The 25,008-nt window shown below is 48.9% G+C and overlaps 1 protein-coding gene across 1 annotated transcript; it reads right to left on the bottom strand.

Moving 5' to 3' along the window:
• Positions 1-2,082: 2,082 nt before the first annotated feature.
• PRAG1 (PEAK1 related, kinase-activating pseudokinase 1) lies at positions 2,083-24,803 on the bottom strand. Its single transcript, XM_053941869.1, has 6 exons — positions 24,754-24,803; positions 21,880-22,272; positions 18,909-20,743; positions 10,720-10,877; positions 6,697-7,430; positions 2,083-3,379 (listed from the first exon to the last, which is right to left on the bottom strand). The coding sequence occupies exons 2-6, from the start codon at positions 22,234-22,236 to the stop codon at positions 2,342-2,344; spliced, it is 4,122 nt and encodes a 1,373-aa protein (XP_053797844.1). The 5' UTR covers positions 22,237-22,272; positions 24,754-24,803; the 3' UTR covers positions 2,083-2,341.
• Between the last annotated feature and the right edge of the window lie 205 nt (positions 24,804-25,008).

Genomic DNA, 25,008 nt, shown 5'->3' with positions numbered 1-25,008 from the left:
GAATTTCTGTTTGAGACGAAGAGGCCACCCACCCAATCTAAAAAAAATATAGCTGAAAAATATTATTGTTGGCCTCTGGTCTGTTGGGAATGCTGCTGCCAAGACCAACACCAGAACCAGACTCAAGTGCTCAAACTCAAGGTAAAGAGTTTTGATCAAGTTAACATCTCACATCATGCAGGCCATATGCCAATACCTGTGTTTGTCACTAAATTGAAACTCAGCATGCAAAATGGATCCAGTCTTATGTTTTGTGGGCTGGTTGAATGTTTGGCTACCTCTTGAGTCCCACTGAGTACACAGCTAAAGCTTTGCAAGCCACTTGCCTTGCAAATTATCTCCCCCTTGCCAGCACAACATGGATGTGTCATGGCCAGTCCCTGTCTCCTTCAGTGCTCTCCTGCAGAGCTGCCACCAACCTCTTCCCTACATTCATGCTTAGAAAGTGAATCATCTCTTCACCTTATCTCAGAAAAAACATGCTAGGCTCCTTCAGACAGGTTCTCCAGCTGTTTCATCACTCTGCTGGCCCATGTGAGACCACATGCAGCAAGTCAGAGCCAGACCTTCCAGAGTGTTGTGTCCAGGATGATCCATGGGATGGACAGGGGCTCCCAAGCCAGAAAGCTCCTGCTACCTGTACCAGAGGGAAATTGACCCAAAAGTCAGATGCAAGAAAGCCAGTGTATAAAAAATTCCCAGCGGTCGCAGTTGGAGCCATCCCACATTCTTCCAGCAGGCAGGGACGTGCACAGCCTCCTCCCTAAGGGGATCAGGGGAATTTCATTGCAAATGGGTGCCCAGCCAAGGAACTATCCCCTCCCATCAGCAGCAACTATAGCCAAACAGATTAAAAAAAGAAAGATCCAGGTGAGAAGCCTGGAAAGTATTCACAGAAAGTACACAAAGTGTCAAGAAAACCTGGGGAATTAAAATTGCCCCAAAAAGCAGACTGTGTCTGGAGGTGAATCAAGTCTGGAGGAAAGTGTTCATGAATGTCTCCCTGTTAGAGCTGGGAGGTGGGTAGCTCAGCTAGTGACATCCTGTCTCTGATAAGCTGATGCTGGGCTCTCTCCAAATGTCCTTATCTTACTGCTTCTCCAAGGGCTGCAGAACTGATGTCAGGAGCAGGGCATTCATCTCTGCCTCATGTTGGGGTGGAAAAGTAAAAGAAGCTCACAACCTTTGAAAAATATTTTTTTTTCTCAGCAGCACCGCCTCTCTCCCAATCTGAGTGGCTGCTCTATATCTGGATGGAGGGAAAGGGGCCAAAGGGAGCCAGGCCAGTTTCTCCACCTTTCATTGTGCTGCTCCTGCATCCCATCTGTTGGAGAAACATGTTTGCAGCACACCCAGCCCTATGCATTTCTAATTCAAAGACCAGCAGCAATAAGACCCTGCCAGCCTGTAGTGGCCCCAGCCTTTCACATGCCAGCTCATCTCTCAGTAAAGCAGTTAAATAAATGTTAGACAAGGGACAGGTGAATTACCAGGCGAAGGGAGGGAGCTGGAGGGATGGGGAAAGCAAAGCAACCTGGCCCTGACTTTCCCCCCAAGGCCCTGGAGGTGAATTGGGGATTTTCCATTTCATTAGCTTTACAAGGGGTAATTCCCAGCACCATTCCCATGAACAGGCCCACCCTGATCTCTCTCAAACCCCTTCAAGTCCAACAGTGGTGCTCCACAACAGTTGCACCACTGGACGGAAAGCCAGGCTGTATTAGTATCTAACGAAGGTAACAGGCAGGTGATACTGTACTGCCCACAGAGAAAAAAAGAACTGATACACAGAAACAAGCAGCAATTTTTGCTTTGGAAGGGAGAAGCAAAATGGATGCCAAAACTCACAAAAGATGTGAATTTGAAAGCCCCAGGTTCTCCCTTGCAAAGGAGCATTATGTGAACTGCCTTTGCTCCTGAAGAGAACCAGCCATCTGTTCATCCCTGCTTCCCACTCTAGAGCGTGATGTTGTTCCTGGGCAAAAAGGCTCTGATGCTTTGGGAGAGCTGGGGATCGGACAGTCCCATAGGCACAGAAATCAACTCGGTACAGTGAGTTCATTAGAAACATGCACACGCGGGCAGGAGTTTATTAGTCCACATTTACCATACCAAAAACCAAAAATCCCCCAAAACAGGGGTAGGTTCCCAGTTTTGCCTGCTCGCAAACTAACAGTGCTGAGGATACTAAACATGCTGTGTGCACTCTGACTGGAGTGCGGGGCAGGAGCTGAACGTGCATTCACAGCTGAGGTTCAAACCTCTCACGTATGAAAGGGCTGTGTACCTTTAGCCACAAGGCAGTCAGGAGCCCTCAGCTGCCTCTGAGACACATCCAAGGTCAGAGCAGCTGCAGCAGTTTCAATGTGTGCAAGAGGGAGGCCGGCTCAGCAGATGCTAAGTACTGGCAGCACAGCCAGTCCTCCAGTTCAACGCTCCGCTCCGTGTCCACGGCCCTCTCTGCAAACTTCATCATGAGCAGGGCACGCTTCATGTCCACCCAGTTCTGCAGCACCTGGCGCAGGGTTTCCTCATGGCTCAGGGGCTGCTCCATGAGGTCTTTTCGGGGCCCCCAAAGCAGACACTGCAGCATCCGCTTGGCCTCGGTGATCCGCACACGCTTGATGGGATCTGCTTCCAGTAGTAGGTGGGCCAGCTGCTGGAGTCCCCGGGAGTAAATGGACAGGCTGGGTAGAGCAGGGAGGTCCTCAGGGCTGTACTCCTGCTCCCTGAGGTGTACCTTCTCCTCAAAGGGGTTGGGCTGGTGCAGCAGTTCATAGATGAGAATACCAGTCTGAAACTCATCAAACTTCTTGTACTGAGAAGCCGACACAATCTCCGGGGCCAGCCGGGCCTGACTCTTCTTCAGCTTGGAATCTCCAGTTCCAGTCTTCTGTTTAGCTTTCAAAAAATTGCTGATGATGAGGCGGGGCAAGTGTTTGTCATCTTTGGCTTTCACACAGCTCATGGGGGGCTTGCAGGGCACAAGCAGGAGGTTCTCCAGGCACAGGTCACGATGGATGATGCCATGCTCTTTGAGATGCTCCAAGCCGTTGCAGAGCTGGAGGAGCAGGAAGCAAACGCGACGTTCGTACAGCTCCGGCTTGGCTTGGTGGAGCATCACCGAGTCCCTCACGAAGTCGGCGGTGGTCTGGTTCGGCACCTCGCGGGTGATGACCACCACACAGTCGTGCTCACTGGCAGTGCGGGAGGGATGGAAGCCATCTCCAAGCGTGCTTTTCCCCACATCTGAGGCCAGCAGCATGCTGGAGGGGACGGAGGCCACAAAATGCCCACAGTCCTGCTGGATGTTGAAGTGAACTGGCACTGCAGGGCTGCAGTATGAAGCAGCTACCTTGGACTCCTGGGTTTTACAAATCTGTGAAGAGAAACCAAAAGAAAAGTCTCATCAGCCAGTAACAGAGACAGAGCAGAGACCAGAAGCTGAGAGGTGGGATGCTAAGCTGTGATTTGCAGATGCTCTGGAAGACAACAGGACAGCAGAAGCAAGATGTGCATTGGTCCCTTAAGCACTTTAAATTATCTCCTGACTTGAGGATTGTTTTTGTCCTGCAACAGCCCAACCTCAGCCACCAGATGTCTGGGCTGCCTTTCTGGGCACGCTTCCTTTGCCAGGCAATGCCCAGTAACTGGAGGAAAGGAGGACAGTAGTCCTACCATGAATAACTTCTGAAGATTTTGTTTCACTGCCAACAGAAGCAACATAGCTTTTACATCACGGATATCATTGAGATAAACTCCTGCAACCCAAGAGACATTCCTGGAGGGAGAAAAGCAAAGCTTGTGGCAGAAGACACGCTGAGTCCATCTCTGGAGACAGTTAACAGTCCTGGATGAGGCCCCATTCAATGTGAGGTGACTGTGAGCAATAGTGCTGTTTGTGGTGAGGGGTGGACAGAGGCCTCCAGCACCTTCTTCCCTCCTGATCCTTCTGTGGTCCCAAGCCCTGGAGCCACTTTCACATCCTCCTCAATCATTCCACTTCTGTGTGTCAGTAACTGCTCTCAAGCCCCTGATCAATGGCTAGGGGAAACCAGCAATAAGCTGTACTCCTCAGCACAGGCAAAAAAAACACCAAAGAGAAAATGGGAGCTTACAACAGGCCTAGAAAGAAGTGAAAGTGCAGCAAACTCTAGGGAGAAAAATGCATTTTATAATCTGGATTCTCTTTAACCTACATGAGTTCTATCCTCATTTTCTTCCCCATTTTAGCTTTATACTGCATTAGAGACTCAAAGCCAGGTTTATTACAGGAATATCCATTAGCTTATGGGGCCTTCTGGCATTTCTATTATACTCTTTTCCCCCTTTATTTAGTGATGTGTTTATATGTCATCCACAGCAGTAAGCAACAGGCTGAAACTCAGCATAAAAGGTTTCAAAGCCTGGAGCGTGCCAGTGCCAGTCACAGCATGCATGCAAAACCATACAAGAAATCAATTTTGCCTCCAAGTTAAAATATACACAAGAATAGAGAGGAGCTGAAGAAGAGGGCCGCTTTTGTATTCCTCTAGCAAGGGTTTGAATCTAGGCATTTACAGATAATTCACTCAGATGAGACAGAACTGTGGAGATGGGGCATTTCAAATCCCTATTGTCCTCTCTTTTCTAAACAAAAATACCCTGCCCTGGCTTATTTGTGGAAAGACAAGCTTTGGAGAGCTAGGCAGAATGCAGATGAATGCAATGGGACCCACGATGCACAGGAGGTCACCAAATGCAGAGCAGACCTTCCAGCCCTCTGGCTAACAAACCTGATTGTTCCTCCTCCCAGAGGATGGTCAGGTAAGGCATAGGAAAAGGAGGGGAATTCCTGGCAAGAGAGAAGTCTCTGGAAGAACAACTACAGCCAAAAGAACACAGGGAAATCTTCCCCATCCAGCCATTCTTCTTGACTTTGGCTGCACCAGAGGCATTCTCCCTGCTAAAAGCTCCAAGCAGGAGCCTGGGCTGGCTTAGTCACACACCTCTAGTGGAGAAAGAAGCCAAGGCATGGAGCATATATTGGCTTAATTCCTCTAAAGCCATTTCCAAACTGTTTTATACATAGTCATGTCTGTCTGTGCACAGCTCAGACTCTGGCTCCTGCTTCTCAATAGGCTCCTTGGCTCAAGTCTGAGCCTCTGCCCATTTTGAGCTCTCCAAGTCTAATTTTAACTACAGGTCTGTGATGTCTTTCATGTCAAAAAATCTATACCAGAAGCCAGGAGGGGCAGCTAGGGATCAGCCAATTGAATTGTTTCACAATTATTCATTCCCTGCTTTGGCTGCCAAAGGGATGGTGGCACACAGGAATTGTATCCATGCACATGGATAAACATATACACAACATCACTAAGCTGGCACAGAGTATGGCCTCCTTGCAGTGGCTTTGACTTCGTTAAGATACTCTGCAGTGTACCTAGGGCACAGAGTAAGCCCACTTCACACACAGGGACACAAGTGCAGTCCTGTCAAGAGGCGGAAATGTGCTGTTTCTGCCTTGGCAAGAATTCATGCACTACAGCCGTAGAGCTGAGCTACTGAACCCCACCTAGCACGGCAGGCAAAAGCAAAGGTGTGGGAGTGCCATAGGGTACTGCAGATTGAAAAGGAGCACAACAGTTCTTAGGCGTCAGGAAGAAAGTTGTGATGGATTTAGGCATAACACACAAGAGAAGCTGCGGCTCTGAGTGCTGGACTAAGGGTATTGGTGCAAGATCTCATCTAATTTGATTCTGATTACTTACAACCCCCCTGTTGGGTTGACTTTACTTCCTTTAGGATATGAACTGGCTTTTAAGTTACCACTTAACTAGAACATCCCTTAGGGATGTTTTAAAACATTCTAGAACAACCCTTAGAGTTCATAATGGTGGAAACTATTCAGCAGAGATTTTTTTTTCTTTTTTTCCCCTTCCTTAATGCATCTCTGACAGTGCTTTTTTGGAAATTACTTTAGGCTTTGAAACAATCTAAGGAATAAGCAGCAGTGAGATGTCCCCAGTGTTAAGTCAGAACGGAAATGAAAATCTCTGTATTCAAAAAGCAACATCAACCAAGAACCCAAAATCCACAGGATTTTGGGACTGGTTGGATAAGCTTACTTATCCAGGTTTCAAAGAGCTGAACTATTGCACCTCAAGTTTCCATTTCAAAACATGTATTCCACGGAGTTACATGAAAGTATTTCAGACCTGACCTTACACAGCATGTCTGGGTCAGCCTCGCATTGTTTAATTGGGATCTGCAATATCTTATTGTCTGTAGTTTCAAGATCATATAAGCACTCAGTATCTGGGTCAGAGCTTCTACTTAAAAGCAGGCAGAGGCAAAAATGCTGTCTTTTGAGCAGCCTTTCATCAGCTTGTGTCATCAGGGGTGAATGCCTCTGAGTTTACAACAGAGTATTTGCACAAAGATGTTTTCAGAGGGAGAAAATAGTTGGGCTTCAGACCCCTTTAGCAATCAGTTAAATCTGACTGGCATTTATTACAATGAAAACTCCTTCTCCAAATTAACCAAGCAGTAAGGGGAAAGTGGCAATTTTGGAAAGGAATTTGCTTGCCTAACTTCACCGTGAGAAATACAAGCAGAAAAAACAAGACATTGTATGAGATACCGTGTGCTGCTAGCGTACACATCTCCACCTAAAAGATGGAGATAAGCTTGGATACCTCCTGGCTGTGAACTTACCTTCACAGCATAGGTAGTAGAAGGGTCCTTGGAGCAAGTGGCACAGTAATAAATGGCATCCCCCGAGTTGCAGCAGGGCTTGTTGCACGTCAGCTTGAAGAGCGACCAGTTGTTCTCGCTGAAGTGCAGCTCGTTCTTCTGCTCTCGCATGAAGCAGTCCTCGCACTTGGCGACCAGGCGCCGCAGGGACTCGGCGTACAGGGCCCCCAGCTTGCTGTACACCCCCTCCTTGCTGTCCATGTTGCTCAGGAGGTTGTGGAGGCTGGAGGCTGAGGACACCTGGCTGGATACACTGAGCTGCGAGGAGGAGAGGGACTGGAGGTTTCTGCTGGGCCCACAAGCCCCTGTGCTCTTACCAGCACTTGAGCCCCAGTAGCTGTTTCCTTTGGAGCTTTTCTCCAGGGACTCAGAGGAGGAGAAGGCACCAGGGCGGCCCCCCAGGCTGGCTGGGTGGATGAAGGGAGACTCCTCTCGGAGGCACATATTGCTCTCAGAATGGCTGACATTCAGCCTGGGGCTGGCAGCACCAGCTGCTTTTCCTGAAGATGCCTGTCCCCCAAAAAAGCCATCTGGAGAAGACACAGTTCTGATCACTGTCTTCTTCTGGGGCAGAGGGGGTGGGCAGCTGGGGGCAGAGGAGGGACCGTCCTCAGTGGAGACAGGAAGGAACGGGACAGAGGGAAATACTTGGCTCTCAACTGGAGGGGGCGAGTGGTTCGGCTCAGATGAGTGTCCTAGGAGATAACAACACACAAGAAGATGCCATGAGTGGCCCTTGCAGGCTGAGAGCACAGGTCCTTCTCCATATCCCTGCCATCCCCAGGGCCCTGGCTGGGAAGAAAAGCAGCAAGCCAAGTTACATCTGAACCCAGTTCATAGTCTTCAGCTGCTCACAACTGCTAAGTTTTACTGGAGAGGTTAGGGATTTAATCCAGTTTAATAGGGCAGGTTTGCAAAGCAGGCTGCAACCAGCCATCCAGAGAAATGCACTTCCCCACCCTTGAAACCATTCCCCTATGAACTGCATATACAGTAGTAAAAAGGTAGTAGAGGGTAAATATTTAAGCTGTGATGTCATCCACAGGGAGGTAAGAATGAAGCACTTGATACAAGGACAATCTTTTAAACACAGCCTCTCTCACCTGGGAGCTGCCACCCAGTGCTTCAGCAGCAGGGCATGATAAGGAGAGAGTGACTCATGGCACACAGCTCCAGCCCTCTGGCTGTACTGGAGCACTCCAAGTATATCGAACCTTTCTCTCTGCTTCACACTGGGGAAGAGTTGCTGAGCAAGCCTGGGATTTTGGCAATTTCTATCTAGCTGAAAAAAATCTGGCCTTCCCCCCACGGCCTGTTTCCCAGCTTATTCTTTGCTCAGAGGGCCCCACCCCATAGTACTAAACCCCAAGCAGCTCCACATGCCAACTGCACATGGATTGGGTTGGGATGGCTGGCTCATTTTGGGCAGCCATAGCAGCTGCTTTTCTACCCAAGCCACAATGGAGATGGGCAATACACTTACATGCCATAAAAGAAGCGAGACATTTAAAAAGGGACAAAAAGATGATCTGACATTGAAATAAAGAGCAATAATTTCAGGTCATAGAGACAGAACAAGTGAGGAGTGGAGGGGAAATTAAAAGAAGAGAGACAGTAATTCAAGGGAATTTATCTATGCCACTTGAATGACAAACGAGACCCTGCTAACAACTCACATGCAAGTGTAAACCTTGAAAGGTGAAAGGTGGGGTTTTGCTCCAAGCAAATAGGAAATAGTTCAGCAGATAGGAGGATCTATTGCTTTCTTTAAATATATTTTCCAAAGCTGCAGAGTGGTAGCAAAGGATCCTTCCTCCTCACAAAGCTGCTGCTGGGGGTTCAGCTGCCAGCAGGCACTTCCTCACAGTGCTTTCTGCCTGCTCCAGAGGAATGCCCTGGGGCCCTTTCAGTGTCAGCCCGCAAAAGGCACTTGTCTCCTCACAGCCCAAGTGACTCACCAGCAATCACGTACAACCTCCAAGTGCAGGGGCTCAGGTCCCTGAACTCCCAGCCTGTCCTAGCATGTCACTTGCAGGTTTGCACCAGCTGTGCTAGACCAGCAATCCCTGTTAGCTCCACCACCTGAGACCACACGAGGTGAGGTCAGATCCCCTGGTTCTTAGCTACCAGAATGGATGCTGGCACCATCTGGCCCTATCCCTCCTCACCAGATTGTAGTAGCACTGGTCAATTTTCATTTGTCTCCTCCAGTACCAAGGCTCTCTGTATGCACCTCCTGTAATCTATCCCATCACACCAACATCACCAAGAGATACCTCAGGAATGAGCAGCACTGATTTCAGCTTCTGCAGGTTTGTCTCCCATGCAAAGCTGTTTCAACAGCCCATTTCTGACAATATGCTCAGAAACAGCTCTGTAGGAAATGTGAATCAGCACATGTCTCTTTTGCCCCAGTGCTTGGGTGCCGAGCTATCTGACTCCTGTTGGACCCTTGCCCCAGGTGTGTGCCTGCATTGTACACCCAGCTGCCTGGCAAGTGACTGCTCTCCAGTTTCAGCTAAGAAATATCTGCCTAACAATTGAGATTCATGCTCCAAGCTTTAGTGAAAACCCACACATCTGCATCATACTCTAATGGGTCCACAGGAAAGATTCTCTCCATTAAAACCCTGTCAAAAGCCACAGGCAGGGATCATTCAGCATGGCACCTCTTGCCACTTCCATCCAGGGGGCTTTAACAGAGGATAGAGCCAAGAGAAATTCTTCAGTGTGTAGTCCATGAGTACCTCACCAGAGGCATCTCTGCCAGGACATGCAGCTGAATCCCTGTTTCAAGAGACAAGATTTACTTGAGAGAGTCTTAGGAAACAAACGTCAGCACTGGAATCTTTGGCAACCAGTCCACATGCCTAGCTCACAAATGCCAAACTGCTCTTAAGTTTTTTTAATATGCTGCTGGGCTCTGCCCCAAGCAGAGGGTAATGAATTAATCTCTTTCACAACTTTCCTAACAGTGCTCTGCACCTTCAGCATGGAGTCTTTCTGCGTGTTAAGGGCTTCCCCCCACTTCATATTTTAACATCTGACAGCATAGCCAATTAATTTGAGCTCACCTCACTCAGTGACTGATTGCACAGCTTCTTGCTTGCATCAGCAAGACAAACTGCATTCAAGTGTTCATTTAAAAACTCATCTTTCCTATGATGAGTTTAAACAGTTGCTTCTGTTAGTGAAGGCAGAGAAAGCCTCTTGTTCCTATCATTTTTGACAGCAAAATGCTTCTGTGCCTAGCAAGTAAAGATCCAACATATGTGAGTTTTTCTTACCCCTGTACAATTTCCTGGCAAGGTCTCACTCTCAGACTCCAAGCTAGTGGTGGAAAAACAGAGTTTTCAGAGCTCTGGCTCTTAATTTTATTGCTGCACATTGTTGCTTTTGGAAAGACAGAACTTCCACTACATGAAGGTTGCTCTTGGTAAGGAAATACTTTCTGAGCTGGTGAACACGTTAGTGCATGCCTAAGTTACGCACTGATGAAAAAAAGTGACTTCATAGTAAGTATTTTTTAATCTCAGTTAAACGAGTGCAGGCAGATTTTTTCCCCTTAAGAAATAGCTGGGAACACAATGAGAGGGAGAGATCATGTCTAGCACAAGACTACTTCTGGTACTCCTCAAATCTATGTAGGACTTTCCATTGCAGGGCTTCTTGTGACATGGTGAAATGCACAAAGCACAAGCAGGATTGTTTTTATATGGAGATTTTATCTAGACCAGAGGAGATCTACAGGGTGAATAATATTGGCATGTGCCAAATGAAAGAGAGAAAAGTCTGTGATGTTGGTCTGACTCTGCCATATTCATCAAAACTGCATCAAGAGGCAGAAGGGTAGGAGAAGTGGAAAAATGAAGGGTCTCTGGGGGAGCTGGGGACTGGACCCTCGTGACCCCTGCTCCAAGGATGCTGTCCCAGAAGTGGGCCTCAGGTACAATGCTACGTCTCCCATAGGCGGTGGTCACTTACTGCCATCGCTGCCGGTCTGTGTGTCCGAGTCGAGGCTGTCGCTGGAGCCAGCCGTGAAGCTGACGTGGGCACTCCTGAAGGGTGGGCTGAGGCTCTCTGCAGAGCTGTTGCTGACTCTCTCCAACTCAGTGTTACTTGGGTTCATTTTCAGAGTGTGCCTAGAGAGAGTGAAAGAGAAGTCAGGAGACAGATAGCAGAAGGATACCCTGCATGCACTTTTGCATGGAAACTCAAGCTGAGAGCAGCCTTAGTTTGGTATCTGCCTATCCATACACTGCACAGTCTCTTACCACACCAAACTACCTCATTCCTATGCACTTTTTTCTTTCTCCAGTACCTGGGGACTGGCATCCCACAGACTCTGAGCAGGTTATAGGCTTGCAGTCCCCATGCCAAACTAGCTGTGCTTGAGCAGAGAGGGAAAGCCGGTGAGCCAAAAGCATTCAGTCCCAGTCTACACCTCCTTTGCCTAGAATATGTGAGGTCCTGGACCACACCCCATTTTGGCCACTGCCACTCAGAAGTGGGGACCCACCAGTGTATGCCTTCAACAAAGTTCTCAAAGGAAGGAAGTAGCATCACTCTTCCCATTTTACAGAAGGCAGGTTGAGGCTGGGTGTGTGAACCCCATTCCTGCATGACAGAGGCATAGGTAGCAGAAGAGTCCATCATCTCCAACCGTGCATCACAGTTAACAACCAACACCTTACAAAAGAAGAAGCAACTCTGCAGAAAACATGAGTCTGCCAAACTCAGAACCTACCACACAGTTTTTAATGTAAGACCTGCAGTTTGCTGTGTAGCTTCCACCTAAAAAAATAAATAAACCAACCATAAACTGGGCTTATAACCTGCTAGGTCATGGTTTAAGTGACCAGTTTAGGCAAGCAGGATTTTTTGTTAAGATAAAGAATTTCCCCTGCATTTTCTTCATGTTTCTGCCTTGGAAAACAACAGGAACTGTTAAAATCATGCAGCACAGAAGAGCATAAATGCTCTTAGCATTGGTACAGTTCCCACTCTGTCAGCCAGAACACAAAGGTTATCAGTCCACATTTTTTAAGTAAAACTGCCAATCCACTGATAAAATTCAACACATTGATTAAGAATGTAAAAAGGTTAGGAGCAGACTTGTACAGAAATAAAAGGACTTCCACCAGCTATCTTGCTGGAAGGTATCCGGTGTTTCCTAATCAGACGGCTGAATGGCTGCTGAGAAAGACAAACAAAAGACATGCATGACCGTTTTCTTGTGGCACCCTGGTCACATGCATGGGACCCCTCCTCATCCAAAACTCCCAAGCACAGCAGACACAGATTTTTATTTGAAGATTGAGAAATGTTTAATTCCCAATCCAGACAAAGCACTTACTCTTGTGTCCACACCACCACATGGAGAGCAGAATGTATGAGAAGCCTGGAAGAAACTTCTGCCAGACTTCCTCATTTGCCTGAGCAGCCTTGGTCTAAAAATACTCAAGGGCTGATGAAAATAAGGCTCTAAAAACCAGTTCAGGTATACTTCAGCAGAGACACTGGTCTTCCACCAGTGATGAATTCATCACAGTCAGCCTCTTGGAGATGATTTACAAAACTTCACAATGCAGCACACAAGTCACAGTTTAAAAAACGAGAGAGGGAGAAAGAGAGAGACAGAGAGTTTGAGGGGTTTAGGTCTGTTATGACTAATGCTGTTGAAACCAACCAACTGCATTTAAATTCTTTTTTTTTTTTTTACTATCAAGATACAACTTTATCCTATAACTTTCTCAGATGTTTAACATTTAGTAATTTGGGTGAAAAAATGCAAGGGTGCACACCCATGCCAGTACACTGTCTGACCTGAGAGGAATCAAAGAAGCATTCGAATCCATCAGAAAAGAAGATTTAGCGAGATATCCGTTCTTGATTCACACAGACGAGATGTTTTCTAACACATTCCTTCCCCCAGCCCCCCCGAAACCTCGGTGCATTTCTGTTTCTTTCCCATCACTAAACACAAACTCACGGAGCTGCCTTACCATTCCCGCACTCAGAGAGAGATGAGACTTTGCTCGGCGCGGTCCAAGGTCCGCCGTGCACAGCCACACCTATTCCTCCTCCGAGCAACCTGGGCGCAGCGCGGCCAGAGCCGTGCTGGCTGCTGCCCTTGCTGCGCTCAGCGTTGGCGAAGTCAGATGCAGAGAGAGCCCCGTTTCCTCCCCACACCACCGTGACTGATGTAAAGCGCAGTTCCTGAATAGGCGCACCGAAATAGAAATTGTTTGCTGCTTAAACGACATCCTGCTCTTGTTTCAGATGTTACAGCCAGGCCAGCTAATACCTCCTGGAATTACCTCTGCCTCACATCTCCCTCTTTTCCTATGAGCTGCTTGAAGCCCAGGGTGCAGCCTGCACAGATCAAAATACCGCCCACTCTACTGAAGAATTACTACTGAAAACTTGCTAGGGTCAAACTCTCCCATTTCAGTAAAATTCCACCCCAAGAGCTGAACAGCTCATGGCTGCAACAGCCTGTGGGACTCTGATTTACAGCTAACCCAAACATCCCCTGCTTTGCTAGGATTCCTTCCACTTCACCTGAGTGCAAGGGCACATGCGGCTATTTTCTGTCTTGCCCTTTTCACCAAAGGATATTGGAAATCACCAAAGGGTGTTGGAAATAAAGAGCACAACCCATCTTAAACCCGAAGGAAGCACTGGGTTTGTGCCCTGCACCACTGACTTGTAAACATCTGTGGGCCACATTCCTCTTCAGAAAGATGCAACAGTAGTTAATTTACATCAATTAAAAAATGCCAGCTCAGCACCTAAAACATAACCAGCAACTTCCAAGAGCAGCACCAGAGCCATCATTGTGTGCCTGTGCATAAAGAACAGGTCACCAGAGTCAGCTCTCCCAATCTAATAACCTAAACCCACAGGGTTTCACAGATTTTCAGCTCTCCAGCTATTCTGGCAGCTTTAAAAACACTTCAATTACTCAACATCCTCCATGCAACAGCCCGGCATATTCAGGCAACCCTTCCAGTTCCCTATTTAAAAGCTTTCCCATAATAAACAATTTCATTCAGCTGACTTTCCACATGATTCTCACAGTCCTGCCTAAAACAATTCAATATTGAAAAGAGTGGTCTTGTAAAAAAGCACACTAAAACAAAACAAACCCCCCCAAACTCATTGTCTGGAGTCCTCTTAACATTGAAAAGGGACCCAGCTCACTTCCCTTGTCTCAGGTTGCACCGCTGGCCAGGGTCTGCTTCATCTTTCCTGTGTCTCAATTTGACCAGTAGCCATGTGTATAATTTCACATTTCTCCACAGATTAGGGTCCCACCTAATGCTGCTGTGGGACTCCAGCATCACCAACAGCATGCTTTGCACTTCTCAGAGAGATGGTGGAGATGGGCCCCAAAGCTTGGCTCCACTAACTGCAGAGGACCCACATGCCTTGGGATATTGCTCCGGGAATCCCTGGACTTTGGACATACCTTCCTCTAGAATTTCCTGTCTGAGATTTGACACGGAGGTCTGGTTACTTTCCACAAGTGCAATGGGCAGGTTTTGAGAGCAGGAGGCCCCTCAGACAGAAAAGCTGCCAGGCTCCCGCTCGCTCCTTTCCCACAGCCATCCCACGCGCAGCCTGTTGGCAGCGCTGGAGGATGTGCAAGGCACCTTTGCCCCGCACAGAGCCGTGGTCACTCTGCAGTGCCATCACGGGGGCACCCAGCCTTGCTGTGCCAGCAGGAGAACACTCCTCCTCAGCACAGATGACAGGACTGAACAGATAACAGAGATGCTGAGCTTTATAAATCATGTGACAGAGGAACGGAGAACAGAGAACACACACAGATCACCACACAGCAAACTGCACTCCAGGAGGTGTTTGGTGATAATGTCAACAAGACACCCCCTCCCAGTATAAAATAAAGGAACTAATGCACAGATGAGAGAAAAGCCAGACTGTATTACAGCATCAAACATAACATATGGCTAGGCATAATTATTACACAAGAGGAAGCACCATTGTACCATATGCTTGTCTATCATGAAACATGAATAATTATATCTTCCTCTTCTTGCCACTTGCTGTTTCTTCCAGCATCTTCCCCTGGTTGCAGAGGGAAATTAAAACCCAGCATATAGGAGCTTACAACATTTGAAGCTTAGATTTGTACTTATCCTTCTGCTATCAGCTGGCAAATGTGGAGAAACCAAAACTGAGGTAAGGAAAATAAAGGATTTTGAAGAACTCCTAGCTTTGTTCAGAGGGATACACCACTCCTCCCTGTACTAGAGAGATTTTATGTAGCACGGGTTAAGTTGAAACAAGGATTTGGAGTCTGGAGATGCACAGGAAAATTCAGATAGGGTACAGAATTAAGAAGGTAGGTGGGTCAAAAATTAAATCACTGCATACTCTAATGTGGTAAAGAAGGTAAAGAATCTCATTTCAATTTCCAGCTCTGTGCTTTTTTAAGAGGTAAGACAGGAAAAACACAGAAGAGTGAAAGACTTTAATTTTAAAAGAAACAAACTCTCCTAAAAGATAAGCTGATAGATCACAACCTTTTAAGCCAGAGTATTCTGTCACTGGGATACACCCTGACACTGAGCTCCAAGGAGAAATGGGTGCCTCAGGAATGGTAAGAAAAGAGGAATATTCTGCCTCACATACAGCTGCTGCTCCATCACAGACTGATTCCTGGCAAGAACACACAGCACAGCCCCACCAGCCAGCACCACCTCCCCAACAAGAAACAAACCTGGCTCTTTTCCTCGTGATCCTGTTCCCAACACCTGGCTCTTCTCCTGTGATCCAATTCCCAGCATTGCAGTTTTTTCTGTAACACTCCTATGCTCTACTCCCTCCGGCAGCAAGCGGTGGCAGCAGCACCAGAACAGGCGATCTTGGCACTCCTCAGGCTCTTTCTCCCTGGCTGTGTTCAGCAATGACAGGTGTGGGGAAGTGCTGTGCTGCACCTTTGCTACCCTGTGCCAGCGCACTCAGCAAATTTCAGAAGCTTTTTTCGCCACTGCCTTTTGAAGGTGGCACTAATTGTGATGAAAACAGCTCAAGATGTAAAACAACATCACTGTTTTCTTTCTTTAAGAGGCACACAAAATAAATTAGCCATCAAGGTTTTGGAGGCTAGAAGAAACCACGAGGATCATTTAAGCCTGATCCTCTGCATAAGACAGACATAAATTTCAGCAAAGATTCATTCCTTGTGCCAAGAAACTGAAAGCCATACTAGAGCACTTTACACCAAAGGGCTTTTAAATCATCATTGCACGTATATGTCCGGGGGATCGTAGTTTCCCTGGTGAGCTCCTTCCCTAGCCAACTACCTTCCCAGCTTTTGGAAGAAGACCAGCTACCACATCTTCCCTTTCCAGCCTTTTCCCCCTTATAATTATACTTATTTGTTATTCTGTTTCAGACCAAGCAGACATCAAATATCTATAATTTTTCAAACAAGCAGAAAAATAGGATTGTATGAAGAAACAGTTGCAGGAGATCCAGAGTAGCTTTACATAGGATCAAAACCAGGCACATATTCATTATTTTCCTTTTCTTGTGACAACTTTTAAACTCTCCTGAAATAGCTCCTTCTGCCATCCTAAGAGACAGCTTGCTTCCAAACCAGAGCTTCCTCAGTCTCTGGAAGGAATTTACCCCGTAAAATTTTTTTTCCCTTTTAATTGTTAAAGCCAAGATGAACAAAACAAAATCTACAGACTCGCTTTTTCTTTCTCTGCTTTATAACTATTCAAACACACATGAAAGTTTTCCTTAAAAAATAAGCAATTAAATTTCATTAGGAAAGTCAAACAGGCAAACTTAATTTTCCAGCATGAAATCAAATGCCTTGCTGCAGCTTGAGATCTAGAAGGAAAAAGGATGGTTACATGCCTTTCCTGCAGCTGAGATGAACCCTGATCTGCTAAGCCCCCAGCCCGTGCCACAACCAGATCTACACTGGCTTCACCTCCATCCTCCAAAGGAGCTTTTGCAGCTGAGCCACCAGTCCTGGGCTGAGGCGCTCTCTCTGTGTGGGGAGTACGTTAGCCTGACAGAAGGATCAGTGGTTCTTCCATCAGGGACAAGCACACGTTCCCAGGCCACCTGGCACTAGGAGAGCATGGATGTGCCTCAGAGTCACCTTTGTGATTCTGCTTCTTCAGGTATTTGGCTGCAGCCCACGATGAGCAGAGGGGATGTTCCTCCAGCACCAGGCCATGGCCCAAAGCTGCAACAACTATCCAGGGTGACACAATGCCACCATGGTGATTTTACCAGCTGTGCATGCAGCTATCCCTCCCACCACCCTGGTTCCTGCGTTGACACGCTCCACTCCGAGCAGCCACAGTTTTGCTTGAGACAAAAAAAAAGCACCCTCAAAGCAAAGAAACAAAGCAGGGCTTGCAAAACCCGAGTCTGATCAGATCACTCCTTACTGCTCCTCAGCCAGCTGGGCTCCAGTAGCTGGAGGCAGGACTAAGCTTTTTTGAGTAAGGTGCCCCAGGGCTCAGCTACAGGCATCAAGGCCCTTGGGAGACAAAAACCTGTAGCACAACCTGCCCTGCAGCCACAGGGGGTAACCAACACCTACCTCAACCACCTGGCAGGGTTTACAGCTCTGCCAGAGATCCCAGTCATGGATGCCACGTGTTCCCTCACCTCAGTTTCGCTGCCTGCTTTCACATAGGCTTTCTAGCACACAGATGCTTTCATCAGGATGACTCAAAAGCAACTGTAAGAACAGACACAGCCCAATCGCACCAGGAGCATGAAGTAGCCCCTCAAAGGGGCAGAAAATGCTCCATGCTCCTCTGGGTGTCATAACACCACACAGAGGACAAAAGCAAATACATCTGTGTGCTCATTTGCTTGTGGACCTTTTGTTTCCTCTGACTCCAGCAGGCATGTCGCATCACAGCAGGAAGCCCAGCATTAAGGAGAACTAAATCCACTTGTTCATGTCTTCCCTTCCCTTGAGAAACCTCATTTGTTCACCTCTTGGCCAATTTAAAACAGTAGTTCCCTGGGTTAGCCAATCCTGAACTACATGGAAAATTCACAGTCTCAACCTGTAGGTCAGTGATGCCTACACATAAGCTTGACCATGGACCCCAAGGCCAAGTTCTCCTCCAAACACCCATCCCTTCTTCTCTTGACTTTTAAATCAAGGAGCTGCAGTCAAATCTGTTGTGCAATGCACAGTTTTAGGTAGCAAAACTGCCACACACAATAAAGCAAATATGGGACACCTGCAAAAGGTGAAAGTATCCTTCCCTAGTATAGTCAGACAACATAATTAATGGAGAGAAAACCAAATTTTCTTCCCCCATTTGACCTTTGTTTTATTTATTTTTTCCCTTTTTTTGGTTACTTTTTTTGTTTGGTGATGCACACAGCTGCAGATACTAAATGAACACTAAGTATTGTAAGCCTGAGGTTCTTTTAATTGCTTAGCAGGGATGTTTCCTTCCCAGATAGACAGCTGTCCCTCCCTCACTTTTGTTTTCTGGGGCTTGCAGTTGCCCTGCCTGCAAACCTGACTTGCAGGAAAGCAGAGAGCAGAAGGTTGCCTGAAGCCAGGTGGCTCCCATACATAACAAGCCCACGTCGAGCAAGCTCCAATTACCTGCTTGCAGTCAAGGAGCCCTCCCTGGGAAATTGCAGCTTTGAGAGTTCACCTTGAAAGCAGAAGGTCATTAGAGCCAAACTGAAAATGTCAATTTTGGAGGCCCTTGTTATTAGCTTCAAGAAAAGTTGCCCAGTCCCACCTACGAGAAGATTGCAACCGGGTTTTCTATGCTATTCAACATCAAGGAACTGCCAAGACAGAATGAAGCTGACCTGTGAAACATCAGCCATCCCAAGCATGAACCCTTTTCTCACTTGAATATTCAGATTTAAGGCCATATCTTGCAGCCCTGAAGGGCTTTTACAAGTGCACATGATGTCCAAACCAAGACTTGCAAAGATCAGACAGCTTTTCAGAGTAAAAAGACAAATAGCTTTTCAGCTGTGCAGTCACCCCCCATGTCCTGAAAGCCCACCTTTAGACAGAAAAGGAGGAAAAAATAATGGAAGCACCTTCTAGTCAATGAACTCCTGCAGCAACCATCCCAATTGCAAAGGGTTAATACACCACCATGCACACACTCACGGGGCTGTACCTAGACTGCTTTTTTGGCGGTGGCGGTGGCGGTGCAAACTCCACTCCATTGCTCTTGTCTTTAGGGAACTCAAAGGAGAAAGAAGAAGATTTGGTCATTCCAGTCTGGCTCTCCAGTATTGGGCCATCATCCACAAAGTCGGCACCAGCTCTTCCACTCTCAGCTCCTACTGTCCATGCGTGGTTCGAGACCTCCTGCTCCTCCTCCTGCTCCTCCTCCTCCTCTATTCGGCCCTGCTTGGTCCATGTTGGGTTATAGTATTTCTGCTTCCTGTCATAGGACGAGCCTGCCAGGCCTCTACTGGACTCCTCCACAGAGACCCCATTCACATGAGTGCAGGGAGAAGGGGTCACCCCAAAGGCACCTGTTTCAGTACAGCTCCTCGGCAGCAGCTGAGCGCCAACTCCATCATGGCTGTTGTCATCACCACACCTTCCCACCTGGGAGCTGACTGGGGGCACACGGCTCCCCTCACTGCCTGGCTGGCTGTTCTTGGACATCTTTGGGGGGATAGCTGGACTCTCAGTAAGTGAGGTCTTGACAGGAGCTGCCAGATGAAATCTTGTGCTGTTTTCACATCCAGATGCTTGAAAAATCTGTCCAGACTCAATAGCAGGTGATGAAGTCCCAAAATCAGGGTGAGAAGTGGGACTGATACATGGCCACTGAACTCCTACTGCTGAGTCGGGGCTGCTGAGGAATATTGTCTTGTGATCATCCTCAGTGTGTGCTGTCATTATAGTTATCTTTGCTGCCACCTGGCCAGTGGAGTCCTGGTGTTCCTTCTCACCTCCCAAAGCCCAGCCACCATCCTGCCACAACCCACCAGCTTTCTCCTTGGCAGCGCCATGGGCCAGCTTCTCTACTTTTGCCTGGCTGCCAACAGCCTTCAGCTGTGCCTTCCTCCTCTTGGTGCTCTCGGCATAAATGGGATCACCATGGGCTGGCTCGGTGAGGTGAGGGCGCTGCGGCTCCACCAGAGCCTGCTGAGGGGTGGTTGAACCCTCAGTGCGAGGGCCTCCAGTGACAGAGGGCTCCCCAGAGACAGGTAACTCCTCATCCTCCCGGGACAAAGCAAGGGCAACCGCCTTGCAGCTCCCCGTGGTCTCAGGGAGGGTGGCAGGCTCAGTGTGGAGAGCCAGGTTTTTCCTGTCTGAACACAGGGCATAGGGAAGATGATCACTCTGGTCTTTCATGACGCAGAAGGCCACGTTCACAGCTCTGTGCTCCTCTTCGCTGAACTTGACTGCCCGGCCACTTGGCCTTGGAATCTCGGGAGCATCCCGCTGCCTCCACCCTCTGGGAGTGTGACTCTCCTTCTCACACTGTGCAGCCTTTTCCTCTGAGCAACACGGCTCCCACGGGACAGGGCGCTCTTTGTGGCAGTTCGTGATTGAACAGTACTCGCCCCCTTCGCTTTCCAAGATGGAGGAGATGTGACCACAGTCACGCCCCGAAGGGAGTGCTGCTCCTTCTCTGGCTTGGGAAGAAGTGTTTCTGCTGGAGTTAGTGGTGCTTCTGTCCCCCAAGGCAGATGGATTAGGGCAGGGGACCTGATGAGGCAGGGCAAACTTGTCTTTAACTCTGTCCTCCTGCTTGCCCACCTCACCCACAAGTACCAGGCTGTGGATGGAGACGTTTCTCTCCACTCGACTCTCCAGGCCACGCAGACCCACCATGGAGTAGCTGGGAGGACAGCAAGACAAGCAGTCGCTCGGCTGGTTGTGAAGGAAAGGCTTTCTCACACCACCATTGCCAAAATTGTCAAGGCAGATGTGCTGTGCATCTCCTGATTTCAGGAGGAGCTGCTTGCCAGAAATCACACCCCAACTGACCTGCATGGGTCAAAGAGACAAATTCCCTGTCAGAATATGCATATGCAAAATGAAAGACAAAATTTAAGCAAACCCACAAACTGCAAAAACAAAAGCCCAGCTCTGCAGAACAGCACTCTGGAATTCACCATCTATTTTGCTCTGCTCACCCCACCACTAATTTCCACAAACCTTTCCAGGTAAAACTACACTTGTCACATTTCCTGGATCATTTGTAATCCTTGCATTACCAACAATGGCAATGCACTGGAATAAGACATTCTCCTTTCTCTTCCTATGGGTTTGCTGCCAGAAACATGTCCAACCTGTCATCCTGTCTGTGAATCACTGTGCAATTAAAGATTCAGAGAGCGAAGGAATATTTGCACCTCTCTGCTTATTTTCATTTCATTTCACACTGCTCCAGAGTGTGTGACTCCAGAACACAGACACAGACTATCATGGGTTATCCTGGGACAGCAGCTTGGCCATGCTCAGAAGCAGGGACTGGTGAGCAGGCATGCCAAATCTGCACGCACAGATCAAACACCACCAACAATGGCAGCTCGCACTCATGTGCCCTTCACTCCTTAGAAGAAAAGAAAGGGACAGAAATGGGAGGCTAAGAAAGGTGGTGAGCCCTGACTCTGCTCTGGGGCATGGGGAAATAGGAGCCACAGGCAGTGGGGCAGCAGTCTGGGCATCACTCTGCTGAGGCACTGCTGGTATCAACTGGTCAGGGCGAGGAGCTACACCCACAGGGCATTACTGCTGTGGCAAAGATTGGTAAGAAGGAGTAGGAAGGTAGGGCACTTTCTTCCTCACCCACAAAGACCACAGATCCAGTCAGCACTGACTGCAACCAGACAAGATGTCTTTTCAGTAAAACTTCCCAGAAAAATTACCCGCATCCTCATTTTAAAACCGGAAGTTCCTAAACAAACAATGTATTTTTAAGCTCCTCTGCACATGGCTTGTGAGGAACAGCTCGTTCAGCTTCACCCAAAGATACACTGAGAAACCAATATATGGCTTAAAATCCTGAGTCAAGACCAGAAGGAAAAATAAAGGGAAGGAAGCGTTTGTAACAGATATTCCTAGCACTCCGAGGATAGGTAAGTAACGGGAAGTCATGCTTTGACTGGATTAATCATTACCTGTGACAGATCTGCATTCATATTCACATCCGCCCACGCGTCAGAAACATCCGAGTTTATCATTGTTGGCTTCACAGCAATTGTTGGCTTTGAGAAGAGGGAAGTAGTTATACCTTCGTCTTCCAACACGAGGCTCTCTGGCTTGGTCCTAGCTCCATCCGGGAGCACGCCACAAGCTCCCACGTCTGGGGGTGTTTGCAGCCGATGGGAACTCTTCGGGTTGAAGCAGTTTTTGCAGGAGCCGGGCTTCCAAACGTGTTCCACAAAGTCACTGCACGCAGACATCTTCAAATCCTCGTGGGTCAGACTGAGAGCCCACTGCGTCTTCTGCACTGCCCTCCACTGCTCATTTTGCATTTGCTCCCGAGCCACTCAAAAGGATCACCTAGTCATCTGGAAAAGCACAACACTGTCTGATTAGCTTGATTATGCCCCCAAATGGGAAGATTTTTAATAGGACAGGTGATAATTACACTTACTCTGCCTTCATCACAAAGGCATATTGTTTACAAGGCTTTTTTCACAGCTTAGCTAAAGCCCACACAATCACTTGAAAAGTCTCAACTTCTAAGCATAGCTCTGTAATAGAGAAGACATCAAGCAAGCAGCATTCCTATGTGATTTAATTCCCTGCTTAATCAGCATGTATAACCAGCCTCATGCAAGGTTTAGATCAAGGGTAAAGAAAAGGGGTCTTGGAAATAGCTGTTCACAGCCCCACAAGCAGAGCCAGGCAGGAAAAATTTCTTCTCCAAAGTGGCATCCTCTCTCCAGAAAATAAAAAGGCCTGGAGACACAAGGACCAGAATCAGAGACTGTGTAACCAAGGGGACCAGCAACAACCTTCCTTCACCCAGAAGCACCACTGTGATTACTGCCGTGGTACACAAAGGCTTCTCTCCCACCCAGTGAAAGGCAATCAGCAGGGCTGGGGCTGGCACTGATTTGAGCAAGTGTCTGGCAGAATGCTCTTATCTCGTTTGCCAAGAGCCACAAATAACAGTGTCAGCTCGCTGAAACGATTCATTGTCTGCAAGGGGGGAAACGTTTTGCTCTTGGATTACTTACAGACAAGGATTCCTTCCCATCTTCCTTCCCCAGGAGGGAAATGCCCCAGGAACAAGACATTCCTGCTGCATTCCTGTGTCCCTGTCCCTGCCAACCCCCTCCTGGACAGGTCTGATTGCACTCTAGCCAGTAGCTAGATACCTGGAACTAAGAACTTTGGAGATACTTCCCAGGAGGACTTCCGCAAAGCTCAGTGGATTAGGAAAGATCAGACAGAGAATGCGGCCGCCTGCTATGGGTGTCAGGACACACAATTTCCCCACGTGGCTCCATAGAGCCCTTCCTCATCTAACCAAGTTTAGGTCATCATCCCCCAGCAAACCGATCCCCAGGCAAACTGAGGCCCCTTTCCTGAGGGTCTCCAAGTGAACAGGCACTTTTACACTCCAATCCTAGAGGCTCATGAGCAAAATTTACCAGGCTGATCCTTAAGCACTTCCTCCATGCAGGCTTACTGGAACGCCACCAGATCTACAGACACTTTTGCAATTGCATGCACCCCTAAACCAGCTTGCACTGCAGTAAAGATTCTTGTCTCTGGGCTCAGAGATGCCCTGGCCAGCCCCTCTAACAGCCACCCACACTACATGGCATAAAGAAAGACAACTAATAAGAGCCTGGATGGGACAAAGTGAAGGGGAAGGGAGTCACTGACCCACAAGCATCACCAAATTCAAGTGCCACCTATGGGAAGGGTGTCTTTGATCGGCTAAACCATTAGCACCTGCAGACTCCTGTCTGGCCGGCTAATAAATTAGGATTTGTTTCTTGGAAAAGCAGGAAAAAAGGGGAATATCGGTGGGATTGCCGTGTGTCTCCTTTTAGGGAAGACACTGTTTTAGACAGGCTTTTCATGGACTTCTTAGAGTCTGAATTAACCAAAGGGCAGCGAATCACTCTCAGGCATATTCCATCACCTTCAATGAGGTTATTGGTATTTGCAGGGAAAACAGCTTTAAAAATGTTTTATCCTTTGTTTCCTTTTAGATCTAGCACGCACTGTCCAGCATCACCCGAAGTTGAACAAGCGTCCTGATGAGAACCAGCAAATTAAAAAGAAAAATCAATGGGAGGGAAGCAGGCACCGAAGCCAGAAGAAACTCTTCACTTCTGGTTTAATATTTGGCTCTGCCAAATGCCTGTGAAAGACCAGGGTTTCCCTGTCTCCAGCCGTCATTTCCCGCTGCCCAGATCCCGGGGCGGGCCCGTGTCCGCACCGGGGACCCACCGACACCAACCCACGCGGCGCCGCGCGGGGAAACAAGCCGGGATCGGCGGGGGATATGGGACCGAAAGCCAGGACCTGGGTCTGTCCCCGGGCAAGCCGAAAGCCAGGACCTGGGTCTGAGGCATTCCCGAAGCCCTCGCGCGCCCCGGGGCACCGGCGAGGACCAGATGTAACAGCTACCTGTTCCCTAGGATATAGATTCCAGGCTGCGGCGCAAGGATGCCCCGGCGCAAAGTACAGCCCCAAAGCCCCAGCCCAAGTAGCTCTCGCTGGCAGACGGACCTTCTGGGGCGCCGGGCGCCCACCAGGACCGGGAAAAGTTTACCGGGCAGAGCCCGCCGGGGCTCCCGGGGCAGGCGGCGATGCCGGTCGGGACCGGAGCGCGCCCCGAGCCGGGTACAGACCCCCGCCCCGGCCCTCCGCCCGCATGCTCGGTGGGCAGCGGCACAGCCCCGCCGCCCCGGCCCCCTGGCAGCCCCGCCCCGGCCCCGAGTGGCGGCGCCGGGGTCCCTCCCAGCCCGGCTTTGTCCCGGGAGGCGGAGGCTCGGTACCCACCCCTGCAGCAGCTCCCCGCTCACCAGGCTCCCGCGGCGGCGGCGAGCTCCGCTCGGCTCCGCGCTGCGCCCGCCACGGCTGCCGCCGCCACCGGCGAGTGGCGAGCGGGGCCCCGCGTGGGCCGGGGGGCAGCGGCCGCCCCGCCCCGTCCCGCCCCGGTTCCGCCCCTCGGGCACGGCGTGGGCACGGCCCGGGCGGGAGCGGCGCCCCCCGCGCGTCCCCGCTCCGCACAAAGCGCTCTGCCCGCGCCCCGCCAGGCGTACGCGGCTCGCAGCCAC

Source organism: Vidua chalybeata, chromosome 4 (assembly GCF_026979565.1).
Source record: "Vidua chalybeata isolate OUT-0048 chromosome 4, bVidCha1 merged haplotype, whole genome shotgun sequence".
Lineage (NCBI taxonomy): Eukaryota > Metazoa > Chordata > Aves > Passeriformes > Viduidae > Vidua > Vidua chalybeata.
The sequence above is the reverse complement of the archived record's forward strand: the minus strand, read 5'-3'. Positions and strand labels throughout refer to the sequence as shown.